The sequence below is a fragment of the Hyla sarda genome, chromosome 9 (genome assembly GCF_029499605.1).
Source record: "Hyla sarda isolate aHylSar1 chromosome 9, aHylSar1.hap1, whole genome shotgun sequence".
Classification (NCBI taxonomy): Eukaryota; Metazoa; Chordata; class Amphibia; order Anura; family Hylidae; genus Hyla; species Hyla sarda.
The window spans coordinates 137657662-137672619 of record NC_079197.1 but is presented as its reverse complement, the minus strand read 5'-3'; the positions used below and the strand labels follow the sequence as shown (position 1 = coordinate 137672619).

The following is a 14958-nucleotide window of genomic DNA, read 5'->3' as shown; positions in this document are numbered from 1 at the left end:
CATCGTGACATTGGCTTTTTGGAAGCAAATTTTGCTCTGGGGGCATGCCGCATTTAGGAAGCACCTATGGTGCCAGGACAGAAAAAAAAAACACATGGCATACCATTTTGGAAACTAGACCCCTTGGGGAACGTAACAAGGGGTAAAGTGAACCTTAATACCCCACAGGTGTTTCACGACTTTTGCATATGTAAAAAAAAAAAATTTTTTTACACTAAAATGCTTGTTTTCCCCCAAATTTTACATTTTTACAAGGGATAATAGCAGAAAATACCCCCCAAAATTTGTAACCCCATCTCTTCTGAGTTTGGAAATACCCAATAAGTGGACGTGAAGTGCACTGGGGGCGAACTACAATGCTCAGAAGAGAAGGAGCATCATTGAGCTTTTGGAGAGAAAAATTGGCCATGTGCATTTCCAAAGCCCCACCGTGGTGCCAGAACAGTGGACCCCCCCACATGTGACCCCATTTTTAAAACTACACCCCTCACGGAAGGTAATAAGGGGTGCAGGGAGAATTTAAACCCCACTGGCATTTGACGGATCTTTGGAACAGTGGGCTGTGCAAATTAAAAATTTTATTTTTCATTTTCAGAGACCCCTGTTTCAAAGATCTGTCAGACACCTGTGGGGTGTAAATGCTCACTGTACCCCTTGTTACATTCCGTGAAGGGTGTAGTTTCCAAAATGGGGTCACATGTGGGTATTTATTGTTTTGCACTTATGTCAGAACCGCTGTAAAATCAGCCACCCCTGTTCAAATGACCAATTTAGACCTCAAATTTACATGGTGCACTCTCCCTTCTGAGCCTTGTTGTGCGCCCCCAGAACACTTTGCGCCCACATATGGGGTATCTCCGTCCTCAGGAGAAATTGCGTTACAAATTTTGGAGGCTTTTTTTCTTTTACCGCTTGTGAAATTTTAAAGTATGGGGCAACACCAGTATGTTAGTGTACAAAAATGTTTTTTTTTTACACTAACATGCTGGTGTAGACCCCAACTTTACCTTTTCATAAAGGAGAAAAAGCCCCCCAAAATTTGTTAGGCAATTTCTCCCGAGTACGGAAATACCCCATATGTGGCCCTAAACTGTTGCCTTGAAATACGCCAGGGCTCCGAAGTGAGAGAGCGCCATGTGCATTTGAGGCCCAAATTAGGGATTTGCATAGGGGTGGACATAGGGGTATTCTACACCAGTGATTCTCAAACAGGGTGCCTCCAGCTGTTGCTAAACTCCCAGCATGCTTGGACAGTCAATGGCTGTCCGGAAATGCTGGGAGTTTTTGTTTTGCAACAGCTGGAGGCTCCGTTTTGGAAACACTGCTGTAGGATACGTTTTTCATTTTTATTGGGGGGGAAGGGGTGGTGGTGGGGGGGGCAGTGTACGTGTGTATATGTAGTGTTTTACTCTTTATTTTATGTTAGTGTAGTGTAGTGTTTTTAGGTTACATTCACACTGACGGCGGATTACACTGAGTCTCCCGCTAGGAGTTTGAGCTGCGGCTGCAGCTCAAACTTGAAGCAGGGAACTCACTGTAATCCGTCGCCAGTGTGAATGTAACCTGTACATTCACATGGGAGGGGGGGGGAACTACAACTCCCAGCATGCACTGACAGAACGTGCATGCTGGGAGTTGTAGTTTTGCAACAGCTGGAGGCACACTGGTTGGAAAATACTGAGTTAGGTAATAGAACCTATTACCTAACTCGGTATTTCCCAACCAGTGTGCCTCCAGCTGTTGCAGAACTACAACTCTCAGTATGTACTGATTGCCAAAGGGAATGCTGGGAGATGTAGTTATGCAACAGCTGGAGGCACGCAAGTACAACTCCCAGCATGCCGAGACAGCCATTTGCTGTTCCTGAATGCTGGGAGTTGTAGTTTTGCAAGATTTAGAGGGGTTCAGGCTGGAGATCACTGACAGTGGTCTCTAAACTGTGGCCCTCCAGATGTTGCAAAACTACAAATCTCAGCATGCTAAGACAGCAAACTGCTGTCTGGGCATGCTGGGAGTTGTAGTTTTGTAATATCTGGAGGGCTACAGTTTAGAGACCACTGTCAGTGATCTCCAGCCTGAACCCCTCTAACAGCTGTCAAGGCATGGTGGGAGTTGTAGTTTTGCAACATCTGGAGGGCGACAGTTTAGAGACCACTCTCTAAACTGTCGCCCTGCAGATGTTGCTAGGCAACAGACTCTGCACACGCGGCGTCATACCTCCACCGCCGCCGTAATCACAGCCGCCGCCGCCGGGTAAGTGACCGCCGCTGCTACACGGTTCCCCCCGCTGTGCCCGGACTCCGCCGATCAATAGCAGGGATAGGAGGGGTGGCAACCCTGCCACCTCACTCCTATCTCTTCAAGGGGGATCGAGGGTGTCTTGGACACCCTCGATCCCCCTTATTTTATCGCGGCGCCGCGATTGATGGGCAGGGGGAGAGCGCTCCCCCTGCAAACACCGTAGATGCCGTGATCAGAACTGATCACGGCATCTATGGGGTTAATGCTGCCGGGACCGGCGCGATCGCGGCCCCGGCAGCTGCGGTGGGACTCCGGCTGTGATTGACAGCTGAGTCCCACCCGCGATCTCCTGTGCTGCCCGCGGCAGAGCAGGAGATCGCTTGGACGTATGCATATGTCCATTTGCGCGAACGTGTAATTCGCCTGGACGTATGCATACATCCAATAGCGGGAAGGGGTTAATATATACCATATATACAAATGGGGAAACAACTATATGGGGCCCTGGGGACACTGCCTGACAGGTCAGGAAAGGCACGGGGCAACACCATCCCGTACTGGGCCACCACACTTGGTTCACATGAAAAGAACTCCAGCCGGAATTGCAGCTGGCGATCACAATCGCAGCTGCTCTAGGACCATGCGTACTGCATTGCCATCTGCATGAACGGCAATGCATTTTTGAGCAAATCCGCCGAAAGAATTCTTTTGGCGGGTCCACTCGGAAATGCATTGCCGGCAATACTGTTGGCACTGGCCGCCCTCGGGATCTCCAGCTGGAATTCCATCCAGAGAGTCAGTTCACTTGAACCCAGTCTAAAAGAAAAAGCCATAGAGCAGAAAGCAGGTCACATTTGCTCGTGACTTTAGGGCCTAAGCACACAACAGAAAATCTGCTTAGAATTTTTTTAAACAGAATTCTGCTTGCAGCAGCCTCCAGTTGGTTTGAATGGGATTCTGCTGCACTGTGCATAAGATTGGAACTTCCGGCCCAAATCTGTGTTCCGGCGAAATAATTGACATCTGGCTAGAACTTCACTCTGGTCAATAGCACAATACAAAGTGTACCTGTCATCAACAAACACTTTTTAAATAATGTAGATAATACCATTATATGTATTTTTTTTAATACACATTGGTTGAAAAAATGTGTATATTTCTGGGTGAAAAAATGCTGTCCCTGCAGCTATCACCTGTGTGTCTCTTTGAGGAGTCCAAACTCAGGAAGTAAGAGAAGGACAAGCAGGGTCAATCATTCTGATGTGTGAGCTGGGAGCATATCATAGAGTGTCTGTGTATAGAGCCCTGTGTGGTGACCCACGTGTGTAGCGGTGTGAGTGGTGGGATCAGATGGTATTAACCCCGGGTGCAAGATGTTGTTAACCCCTAGTGTTCGTGAGGCCCGTGTGGTTTTAGATTTCCGGAACACCACACGCCCCAAGCTTCTCCGCTATTTCAGTTGCTAGTAGTGAAATGAGAGTCCACAACTAGTTATGGTCAAACAGAGGCTTTACTGAGTATAAGACAGATGGAATTGTCTTCACAGCTAAGGACAGATTTCCCAGAGAGGTGGCCAGGATCCAGAAGGACCTCACAGCTTGCTGGACCAATATACTTGTAATTAACTTGACTTGAGATTGGACTTGACAATATGCAGGACTTGACTAGTTTCAGTGACAGCAGACATACGCTTGAGACTTACTGGAATGACTGTAGCTTTAGGGGCCTTCCAGATGCTGATCACTTGCACTGAGATCTCTGGTGCTTGCTGTGCTCAATAGCAGATGGAATATGAGAGAAATTGTAATGGCCGCCCCTTTATATAGTGGGGGGCAGGACTAAAGCCCATTGGTCAAGCTGCAGGTCATGGGTTAAGCTGGTGCTCTCTGGGAGAAAATGTGACAACAAATCATGTGACTACACAACATAACATGTGACAATCTCACAGGTCCTTGAGACCTCCCACAGCCACTCACAGGTTCTTTATACCACCTATGCATAAAAATACTGTCTAGGCATTAAAGTGATATACACAACATTCTGGAAACAACAGGGGAGACCTTGCAGGGGAGCCCCCAGGTCACTGAGGGACTCAACCTGACAGGGCCTACAGGTAGTACAGGATCATGTCCTGTACTGGGACATTACACTTGCTTGTCCTTAGTGCACAGAGCCCTGCTTGTCCACCCACACTTCCTGTATTCGGACTCCTCATAGAGACATACAGACAATAGCTGTAGGGACAAAAATATACACATTTTTTAACCAGTGTATATTACGGTATATGGTATTCTTTACATTATATAAAAAGTTACAGTGATTATCTTATCCCCCTATCCACAGGATAGGGGATAGTATCTGATCTTGGGCGTTCGACCACTGGTTGGGGGTTCGACCACTGGGACCCCCCCCACCCGAAATCTCCCACCCCGAAATCTCCAGAATGGGCCCCCGACTCTGACAGAGAGTGCGTGATGAAGATGGTCTATTTATTTGTACGGGAGCACCAGATATGCCCGAGTACCATACTCTTCTGTGCTCATACAATGCATGGAGTGCATGCCATCTACAGCACTCTCTGAGAGTTGGGGTCCTATTCTAGAGATCGCGGGGGGTCCCAGCAGTCAGACCCCGCAGCAATCCCCTATCCAATGAAGAGATGGATATGATCATTTCCACCGCCATTAATCCCCACATGGCCATTTCTATAGTTTACATGGGCTCTAAGGGTGGTTTACATTGCATTTCTGTCTCCATATTTGTTACAGTTTATTTAATTGTGCTGTATGCCAAAACGTAGTCATCTTCACCATTGTGTATGCCACAAAACGCATAAGTTACGAAAAAACCTATATGTTATGATGTTTTTTTCTCATAATGGAGATTGATAGAAAATGGAATCTGCTGTATAGTGGTTATATCCGAACTTTAGACCTCCAAATTTGTCAAAACTACAACTCCCAGCATGCTCGGACAGCCAACAGCAACAGCTGGAGGTCCACAGTTTGGAGACCACTACTGTATAGCAATGTTTTATTTTCCCATAAAACGTTTACCTTATAACACGCCTATGTTGCGTGAAAAAACCCTTCACATTGAGGTCAGTGTTGCATCTTGCAACCTACGACCATAAAAGCCATTAAATTCAGATTTTGGGTCACATAATATTACAAAGTGACCCCATTGACCAACCTCAAACGCGATGTCGCAATATAATGTGTCGTGCCATGTCATGCAGGCCAAGCTGTGAGTCCCTGTAGCCGTCTAACCCTAGCCTAAATAAGACTGGGTTCACATTACGTTTTTCCCAATACAGGACCACATACGGCTGGGGAAGCTAAAACCTTGCGCTCCCGTATCCCTGCCATATGCCGCCCGTATGTAATTCATTTAAATGAGCAGACCGGAGTGAAACACGGACTGCGGTCGGCTCATTTTTGCCCCGTATGCGGTTTTCCCAACGCACCTAAAATCGTATTCGACCACTACGATTTTTGGTGCTGTGAAAAACCGGATATGGGGCAAAAATGAGCCGAGTGGAGTCAGCGTTTCACTCCGGCCGGCTCATTTAAATGAATTACATACGGACGGCATATGGCAGGGATACGGGAGCCCAAGGTTTTAGCTCCCCCAGCTGGTCCCTTATTGGGAAAAACGTGATGTGAACTAATTCTTATGAATGCAATTTTATTTTATTTTATTTTTTAAAAGGTATTATGAATACTGTTCAGTTACACCTTCATTACAGCAGAGGGATGTAAAATAAATAATGCGAGCACCAAGATGGCTGCCGGTCTGCTATAAAAAAGCCCTCAGTCTTGGGTAGACAAAGATGGCCTTGCGTTGTCATAGGAGACAGATTTAAACTATTTTGATTGGTAGCTTACGCTCCCGCCCATCAAACAAAAACCAATCAGCGACTCAGAAGACACAGGCTGAGGATTTCTATTGGCTGGAGCTGCTGCCGCGCTGTAATTTGGTCACTAGAGGGCGTTGCTCCGTATGTGGACGTCGCAGTGAGGGAGGGAGATCTAGGGGGGGAAGTAGGAGCCGCCATTTTGTCCGCCCGCTTGTGATACCCGCGCTTCCAGCATCTGAGCGGAGAGAAGAGGATGGGTGATCACTTCCATCGAGGCGGATACCCACCTGGACCTCCCCGAGACTACCGGAGGGACGGAGAAGGCCGATGTAAGCGCCGGGCAGGGGCTGGGGGGAGGCTGTGGGGGCAGACACAAAGCCATAGAGGATGGGTTCCGTAGGGCATCTGTGGAGACCGAGGAGAAGGGCACAGGGGTGAACAATACCCGGGGAGCTGGATTTTACTTTAGGCGCCATTATCTTGCTGTCCATTCGGGGCCTGTTCACACAGCTATTTGTGTGGTGCGGTTCCTGGTGCGATAATGGGACGGGGATTTAGGCACGTGATGCAATGTTGTGTGACCCTTCACCCCAGCTGTTGCAAAACTACAACTCCCAGCATGCCCGGACAGCCGTTGGCTGTCCGGGCATGCTGGGAGTTGTAGTTTTGCAACAGCAGGCGCCACCTTGTTTGGGAAACATCTTAAGCTAGATCCTCCTCTTAAAGGGACATATCTCAGGCAGTGTCCCCCTTTATTGTCAGTCCGGGCATGATGGGAGTTGTAGTTTTGCTGTAGATAAGGGAATACCGCTATAGGATAGGTGGTCATTTTATGATAGGGGTCCGACTAGCCATCCGGAGAACAAAGGCTGCTGCATAGGGAACTGTATCTGTCCCCATACAAGTGATTGGAGGCCGGGGGTGCCGCTGTCACGCCCCCTTCCATAGGCTTGCATTGAGGAGGCAGAGTGTGACATAACACGGGGCGGAGCCTTGACATCAGAACGCTCCCGCCCCGTGGTCGACATGCTCCGGGGACTGATTTTATCGGGGTGCAGCGTGCAAGAGCACGGATGTCCCCAGCGGCGGGACCCCCACGATCAGGCATCTTATCCCCTATCCTTTGGATAGGGGATAAGAAGTCTAAGTGCCGGAGTACCCCTTTATGATCATGGGGGTCCTGTAGGCCATAGCCCCTAGTGATCATACACCACCTCTTTCTCGTAAAGGTTACCAGGGAATAAGCAGCTGGCAGACATCTCTACGGTTCACCTCACATCTCTGTCGTAGGCTCCTATTGGGAGTACTGATGGACCCCATTGATTTTATACGGGTATTCCGGTGAGAATTATTATATTTTTTTATCAAATGGTGCCAGAAAGTTAAACAGATTTGTAAATTATTTCTGTTTAAAAATCTTAATCCTTCCAGTACTTATCAGCTGCAGTATGCTCCGCAGGAAATTCTTTTCTTTTTGAATTTGTTTTCTGCCTGACCACAGTGCTCTCTGCTGACACCTCTGTTCATGTCAGGAACTGTCCAGAGCAGGAAAGGTTTGCTATGGGGATTTGTTCCTGCTCCAGACAGTTCCTGACATGGACAGAGGTGTCAGCAGAGAGCACTGTGGTCAGAACGAAAGGAAATTCAAAAAGAAAAGAAGGTCCTGTGGAGGATACAGCAGCTAAGTACTGAAAGGATTTTAAAATGCATGTAATTTACAAATCTGTTTAAAGGGGTACTCCGCTGCTCAGTGTTTGGAACAAACTGTTTGGAACGCTGGAGCCGATGCCCCGCCCCCTCAATGCAAGGCTATGGGAGGCGAAGGGGTTTTGACGTCATCAGCTGCCGGCTCTTGCATTCGGAACAGTTTGTTCCAAATGCTTAGCAGCGGAGTACCCCTTTAACGTCCTGGCTTCAGTTGAATTAAAAAAGACTGTTTTTCACCGGAGTACCCCTGCAATATGACCTTTCCAGTCCTAGCGCCGACTTTCCTCTAAATATATGCAGTATGAACATAGCCCAAGCAGGTATAGTTTTTAAGCAGGTCTTTTGGCAGAGCCTCGGATGTCGATGTGAACGTATTGGCGGCTTATCTTCTCCAGAATGAAGAATCAGGCATGCCAAAATCCTAGTGGGCAGCCATGGTTAAAAGGCTAATGAATAGTACAAGACTTAAAAGAATTACCGTATTTATCGGGGTATAACACGCACCGGCCTATAACACGCACCCTCATTTTTCCAAGGAAATTTTGGTAACGTTTTTTTACCAAAATATCCTTGGAAAAATGAGGGTGCATGTGTGTGCAGGTGGACCTCGATAAACGATCTTTGGCAGCTTCTGCAGTTCAATGATTTAAAGCAAGCGCTTTAAATCATTGACGTGCAGTGGCTTCTGTGGGGCCAGAGTGCCGCTGCTCTATTCCGTCCCCGGTTCTATAGTTAAATATCCCGCCGCTGCCACTGCCCAATTCCCTCCCCGTCCCCGGTTTTATAGTTACATGTGCCCTGGGGACTGCGGTCCTTCATGCACTGGCGGTCTCCTGATCTGTCACTGTGCGCCGCGCACTGACTGACGAGTGACGATGTGTTGAGGATGTCGTCATTACGCAGCGCACAGTGACAGATCAGGAGACCGCCACAGCATGAAGGACCGCAGTCCCCAGGGCACATGTAACTATAAAACCGGGGAGGGAATTAGGCTGTGGGATATTTAACTATAAAACGGGGAGGAAATTGGGCCATGGCTGCGGCGGGATATATAACTATGAAACCGGGGACGGGGAGGGAATTGGGCCATGGCAGCGGCGGGATATATAACTATGAAACCGGGGACGGGTAGGGAATTGGGCAATGGCAGCGGCGGGATATATAACTATGAAGACGGGGAGGGAATTGGGCCATGGCAGCAGCGGGATATATAACTATGAAACTGGGGAGGGAATTGGGCCATGGCAGCGGCGGGATATATAACTATGAAACCGGGGACGGGGAGGGAATTGGGCAATGGCAGCGGCGGGATATATAACTATGAAGACGGGGAGGGAATTGGGCCATGGCAGCAGCGGGATATATAACTATGAAACTGGGGAGGGAATTGGGCCATGGCAGCGGCGGGATATATAACTATGAAACTGGGGAGGGAATTGGGCCATGGCAGCGGCGGGATATATAACTATGAAACTGGGGAGGGAATTGGGCCATGTCAGCGGCGGGATATATAACTATAAAACCGGGGACGGGGAGGGAATTGGGCCATGGCAGCGGCGGGATATATAACTATGAAACCGGGGAGGGGTGGGAATTGGGCAATGGCAGCGGCGGGATATATAACTATGAAGACGGGGAGGGAATTGGGCCATGGCAGCAGCGGGATATATAACTATGAAACTGGGGAGGGAATTGGGCCATGGCAGCGGCGGGATATATAACTATGAAACCGGGGACGGGGAGGGAATTGGGCAATGGCAGCGGCGGGATATATAACTATGAAGACGGGGAGGGAATTGGGCCATGGCAGCAGCGGGATATATAACTATGAAACTGGGGAGGGAATTGGGCCATGGCAGCGGCGGGATATATAACTATGAAACTGGGGAGGGAATTGGGCCATTGCAGCGGCGGGATATATAACTATGAAACCGGGGACGGGGAGGGAATTGGGCCATGTCAGCGGCGGGATATATAACTATAAAACCGGGGACGGGGAGGGAATTGGGCCATGGCAGCGGCGGGATATATAACTATGAAACCGGGGACGGATTTGGGCGGCGGGATATTTAACTAAAAAACGGGGACGGAATTGGGCCATGGCAGAGGCGGGATATATAACTATAAAACCGGGGACGGGGAGGGAATTGGGCAATGGCGGCGGCGGGACATATAACTATAAAACCGGGGAGGGAATCGGGCAGTGGCAGTGGGACTCTGACCAGGCTGAAGCTGCGGCAGTTCAATGATTTAATGCCCCCGCTTTAAATCATTGAACTGCAGCGGCTTTTGCGTGGTCACAAACAGTCTATCGGCGTATAACAGGCAGACTTTAGGCTAAAAAATTGAATACGGTAAATACGATAAATACGGTAATTATAATAACAATAATTTGCCCCTCCACTCATTCCTGGTCCAGTGTCACTGTGGTTATGGGTTCCCTAGGGGCCTGATGATGTCACTGTACACAGGCTGCTGCAGACCATCACTTCTTAAAGCTGCAGCTTCCCGTGTATAGTGACATCATATATTCTGGAGTGGAACAGGGGAGAAAGAAACCGAGACACCCCTGGCAGTGGTTTATCTCCCCAAGAACAAAAGGCTCAGATAGTTTTAAGGGGTTATTCAGGGAAATATTTTATTTAACTTATGTGCCCAGGTTGCATAATAAAAAAGCTGCTCGCCTCCCTAGTGGCCCCAGTATTAGCACCCTGTCTCAGCTGCTGCAGCACTTCACAGAGCTGCAGAAACCATGTCACGTCACTGTTTTGTCAATCATTGGAGTGACGTCTCCCTCCCCAGTAAGTGATTGGCTGAGTGGCGATATGATGTGGGATCCGAAGCTCCGTGAAGTGCTGCAGCAGCTGAGACTGGGCACCGGTTCCAGAGGCTACTAGGGGGTGAGTAGAAAAAAACGATCAAGTGCACTTCAAAATATATATATAATATTCATCCTAGCAGGTTGTTAGTGCACATTATGATCATAAAGTGCAACCCCCGCCAGCCACGTCACAGCCACCTGTGTGTAGAGGGTTCTTAACATAAAATGGCTGCCATCACCGCTGCAGCACCAGTGCCCGTAGGGGGAATGGCCCAGTGGCAAAGCTGTCCTACCTAGCCCCTGGCTCTGGGCCGCGCCACGGCACAGACAGTGTTAAAGGGGTACTCCGCTGCTCAGCATTTGGAACAAACTGTTCCGAGCGCTGGCGCCGGCAGCATAGACTTGCATTGGGGGGCGGGGCGTGACATCATGAGGAGGCAGGGCTATGACGCCCGCACAGCACCATACCTATGTGAACAGATGGCATAGCTCACTCTCCACGTGCTCCCAGACTGGGACACCACCAGGGACAGACCCATTTGCAGTGTCCTGCTTATTAAATAGGCCTGAGTGTGTGGGGCAGAGTGCTGACAAAGTTTAAATGGCGCAACGCTTTTTTGTTAGACTTGCTACACACAGGTGGCTCTGACATGGCATAATGTACACTAATGACCTGTTATATATTCATATTTATATTAGGGATGTCCTGATACCATTTTTAAGACAGTACTAGTACCGATACTTTTTCAATGTCATGTGACAGGGTTTTTGTTTTTTCGTTAAGGGTACGTTCACATTTAAATTTCAACATGCCCAAACCTTCTCCCCTCGGACATAGACACACATTTCCTGTTTACACAGGGCGGTTTGCTGCCAGTGATGATAATTTGAATGCCATACAATATAAATCTAATTTTGCTCTTTCTTCAGCCTTTTTACACGGGCCGATTATCGGGAATGAGCGAGTTTCTAGGAACGCTCAATGACCCTGCCGTGCACATGTTTTTGTCACCAATTGGATTTGGGCCATTGTGTGACATGTATGTTATATGGACCCATGTGCCACATTCTCCAAAGCTAGCATGGGTGGAGATTGTACAGACTGTGACACCTCCAGGTGATGCCCCCTTGGGTGACGCATCTCATTATGTGTAACATGATTAGCCCATTTTGTCCACCAAAGCATGCGCTGTTCTGAAGTTGCCCATACCCCTTGAATAGCTGTTCCCTGGATCCTTTTACCTCCACTTGCATGTGTAATAGAAGAATGGAGCAGAAACTAATCTGGTGTCTCTTCTCTTTTTACAGATTATGGGCACCATGCGGCAGATCATTTCGGTCCCCCAGGCGGAGGTTTCCCACCACCTCACAGACAAGATCCAATCAAACAAGAGAGAGACCTATTCTTTGACAGGCGATCCATGGATCCAGTGCCTCCGTTGCACATGGGTAAATTCATTTAACTGAAGCCTGAATCATTGATATCTTTGTCATTATGAAACTTCTCAAACCTACAGTGCGCCGGTGTGTACTCAGGGGAAGAAGGGGCACTAAAAGTCCCATCATACCCGGATAGGTTTCATTCTGACACCTGTAGATCTCCAGCTTTTGCAAAACTACAAGTTGGCGACCTTTTACTTTACATTTGTTCAGTATAGGGGGCAGGTTGATACTGTACCCCATTTAAGACGTGTCAGTGCCCTTGTTAGTAAAATCTAATATTCTTCACCTTTCTAAGAAACGGAGAGCAAAATATGCCACAATTCTGACAGCAGATGTGCCAAAAAGCTGGTTTACGAATCACATGCCAACATTGTGTTGTAGATGCATTTTGGGTATAGCAAAGTAGGGTTGTATAATGGGCCAGTGTTTGGGACCCCATGATACTTAAAGGGGTACTCCACTGGAAAACATTTTCTTTAAATCAACTGGTGCCAGAAAGTTACAGATTTCTAAATTACTTCTATTAAAAAATCCCAATCCTTCCAGTACTTATCAGCTACTGTATAATACACAGGAAGTTCTTCTCTTTTTGAATTTCCTTTCTGCTGACACCTCTGTCCATGTCAGGAAGTGTCCAGAGCAAGAGGTTTGCTATGGGGATTTTCTCCTACTCTGGACAGTTCCAAAAAGGGACAGAGGTGGTAGCAGAAAGCACTGTGGTCAGACAAAAAAATTCCTTGTGAGCATACAGCAGCTAAGTACTGGAAGTATTGTGATTTTTAAATAGAAGTAATTTAGAAATCATTTTAACTTTCTGGCACCAGTTGATTTAAAAGAAAATGTTTTCCGGTGGAGTATCCGTTTAAATATGTCTCACACAGGCACCCAGTTTTTTTTTTAGATGCAATGGTACAGATTAATACTTTTAGGATGCATTCACACGCACAGGATCTGCTTGGGGCTTTTAGTCAAATCTGCAACTGTAGATCCTCAACTTCAAATCCAGTGTCTGTCTATATACAGGGTGGGCCGTTTATAAGGATACACCTTAATAAAATGGGAATGGTTGGTGATATTATCTTCCTGTTTGTGACACATTAGTATATGTGAGGGGGGAAACTTTTCAAGATGGGTGGTGACCATGGCGGCCATTTTGAATCCAACTTTTGTTTTTCCAATAGGAAGAGAGTCATGTGACACATCAAACTTATTGGGAGGAATTTCACAAGAAAAACAATGATGTGCTTGGTTTTAACGTAACTTTATTCTTTCATGAGTTATTTACAAGTTTCTGACCACTTATAAAATGTGTTCAATCTGCTGCCCATTGTGTTGGATTGTCAATGCAACCCTCTTCTCTATATACTGCTATATACTACTATATACACCGCAGGAGAAATGCTAGCACAAGCTTCCAGTATCCGTATACACTGCTATATACTACTATATACACCGCAGGAGAAATGCTAGCACAGGCTTCCAGTATCCGTATACACTGCTATATACTACTATATACACCGCAGGAGAAATGCTAGCACAGGCTTCCAGTATCTGTATACACTGCTATATACTACTATGTACACCGCAGGAGAAATGCTAGCACAGGCTTCCAGTATCCGTATACACTGCTATATACTACTATATACACCGCAGGAGAAATGCTAGCACAGGCTTCCAGTATCCGTATACACTGCTATATACTGCTATATACACCGCAGGAGAAATACTAGCACAGGCTTCCAGTATCTGTATACACTGCTATATACTTCTATATACACCGCAGGAGAAATGATAGCACAGGCTTCCAGTATCCGTATACACTGCTATATACTACTATATACACCGCAGGAGAAATGCTGGCACAGGCTTCCAGTATCCGTATACACTGTTATATACTACTATATACACCGCAGGAGAAATGCTAGCACAGGCTTCCAGTATCCGTATACACTGCTATATACTACTATATACACCGCAGGAGAAATGCTAGCACAGGCTTCCAGTATCCGTAGTTTCAGGTGCTGCAGAATGGGTAAAACAAATTGTGAAATTCCCAATAAGTTTGATGTCACATGACCCTCTTCCTATTGAAAAAACAAAAGTTGGATTCAAAATGGACGCCATGGTCACCACCAATCTTGAAAAGTTTCCCCCCCCCTCACATATACTAATGTGCCACAAACAGGAAGATAATATCACCAACCATTCCCATTTTATTAAGGTGTATCCATATAAATGGCCCACCCTGTAGATCAGTGTTTACCAACCAGGGTGCCTCCAGCTGTTGCAAAACAGCTGGAGGCACCCTGGTTGGGAAGCACTGATGTAGATATATATTGGTCTGAATCTTAAGAGTGTATAAAGACCATATGATCTGGGAACAGAAGTGTTTCTGGTGTATAAGATTATGCTGTACTAGCACTTCCTTCTGAGTGATCATATTCAGACCAGTATTAGACACTGTAGTGATCTAATAGTCCCCAGTGTATACTGTAGAGGAAAAACCTAGGAGAGCGGACATCTGATATCAGTGTTAAAGGGGTATTTCAGTTTTCAGAAGTACTGACTGGCATATTACTAGGCTATTGGTGACCCACAATGATCATGAGAATTAGAGATGAGCGAATTTACAGTAAATTCGATTCGTCACAAACTTTTCGGCTCGGCATTTGATGACTTATCCTGCATAAATTAGTTCAGCTTTCCGGTGCTCCGGTGGGCTGGAAAAGGTGGATACCGACCTAGGAGACTCTTTCCTAGGACTGTATCCACCAGCCCACCGGAGCACCTGAAAGCTGAACTAATTTATGCCGAACCGAGAAGTTCGTAACGAATCGAATTTACTGTAAATTCGCTCATCTCTACTGAGAATAGTGTGAAGGGCTCC

General features: G+C 47.1%; 1 protein-coding gene across 1 annotated transcript in view; it reads left to right on the top strand.

The window, feature by feature from the left end:
* The first annotated feature begins 6234 nt into the window (after window positions 1-6234).
* Window positions 6235-14958, top strand: part of HNRNPUL1 (heterogeneous nuclear ribonucleoprotein U like 1) — a 41284-nt gene continuing 32560 nt past the window's right edge. Inside the window, exons 1-2 of the mRNA XM_056538336.1 lie at window positions 6235-6429; window positions 11937-12077. Of these exons, the coding sequence (XP_056394311.1) occupies window positions 6354-6429; window positions 11937-12077 (217 nt within the window). The 5' untranslated portion in view covers window positions 6235-6353. The remainder of the gene's footprint in view (window positions 6430-11936; window positions 12078-14958) is intronic.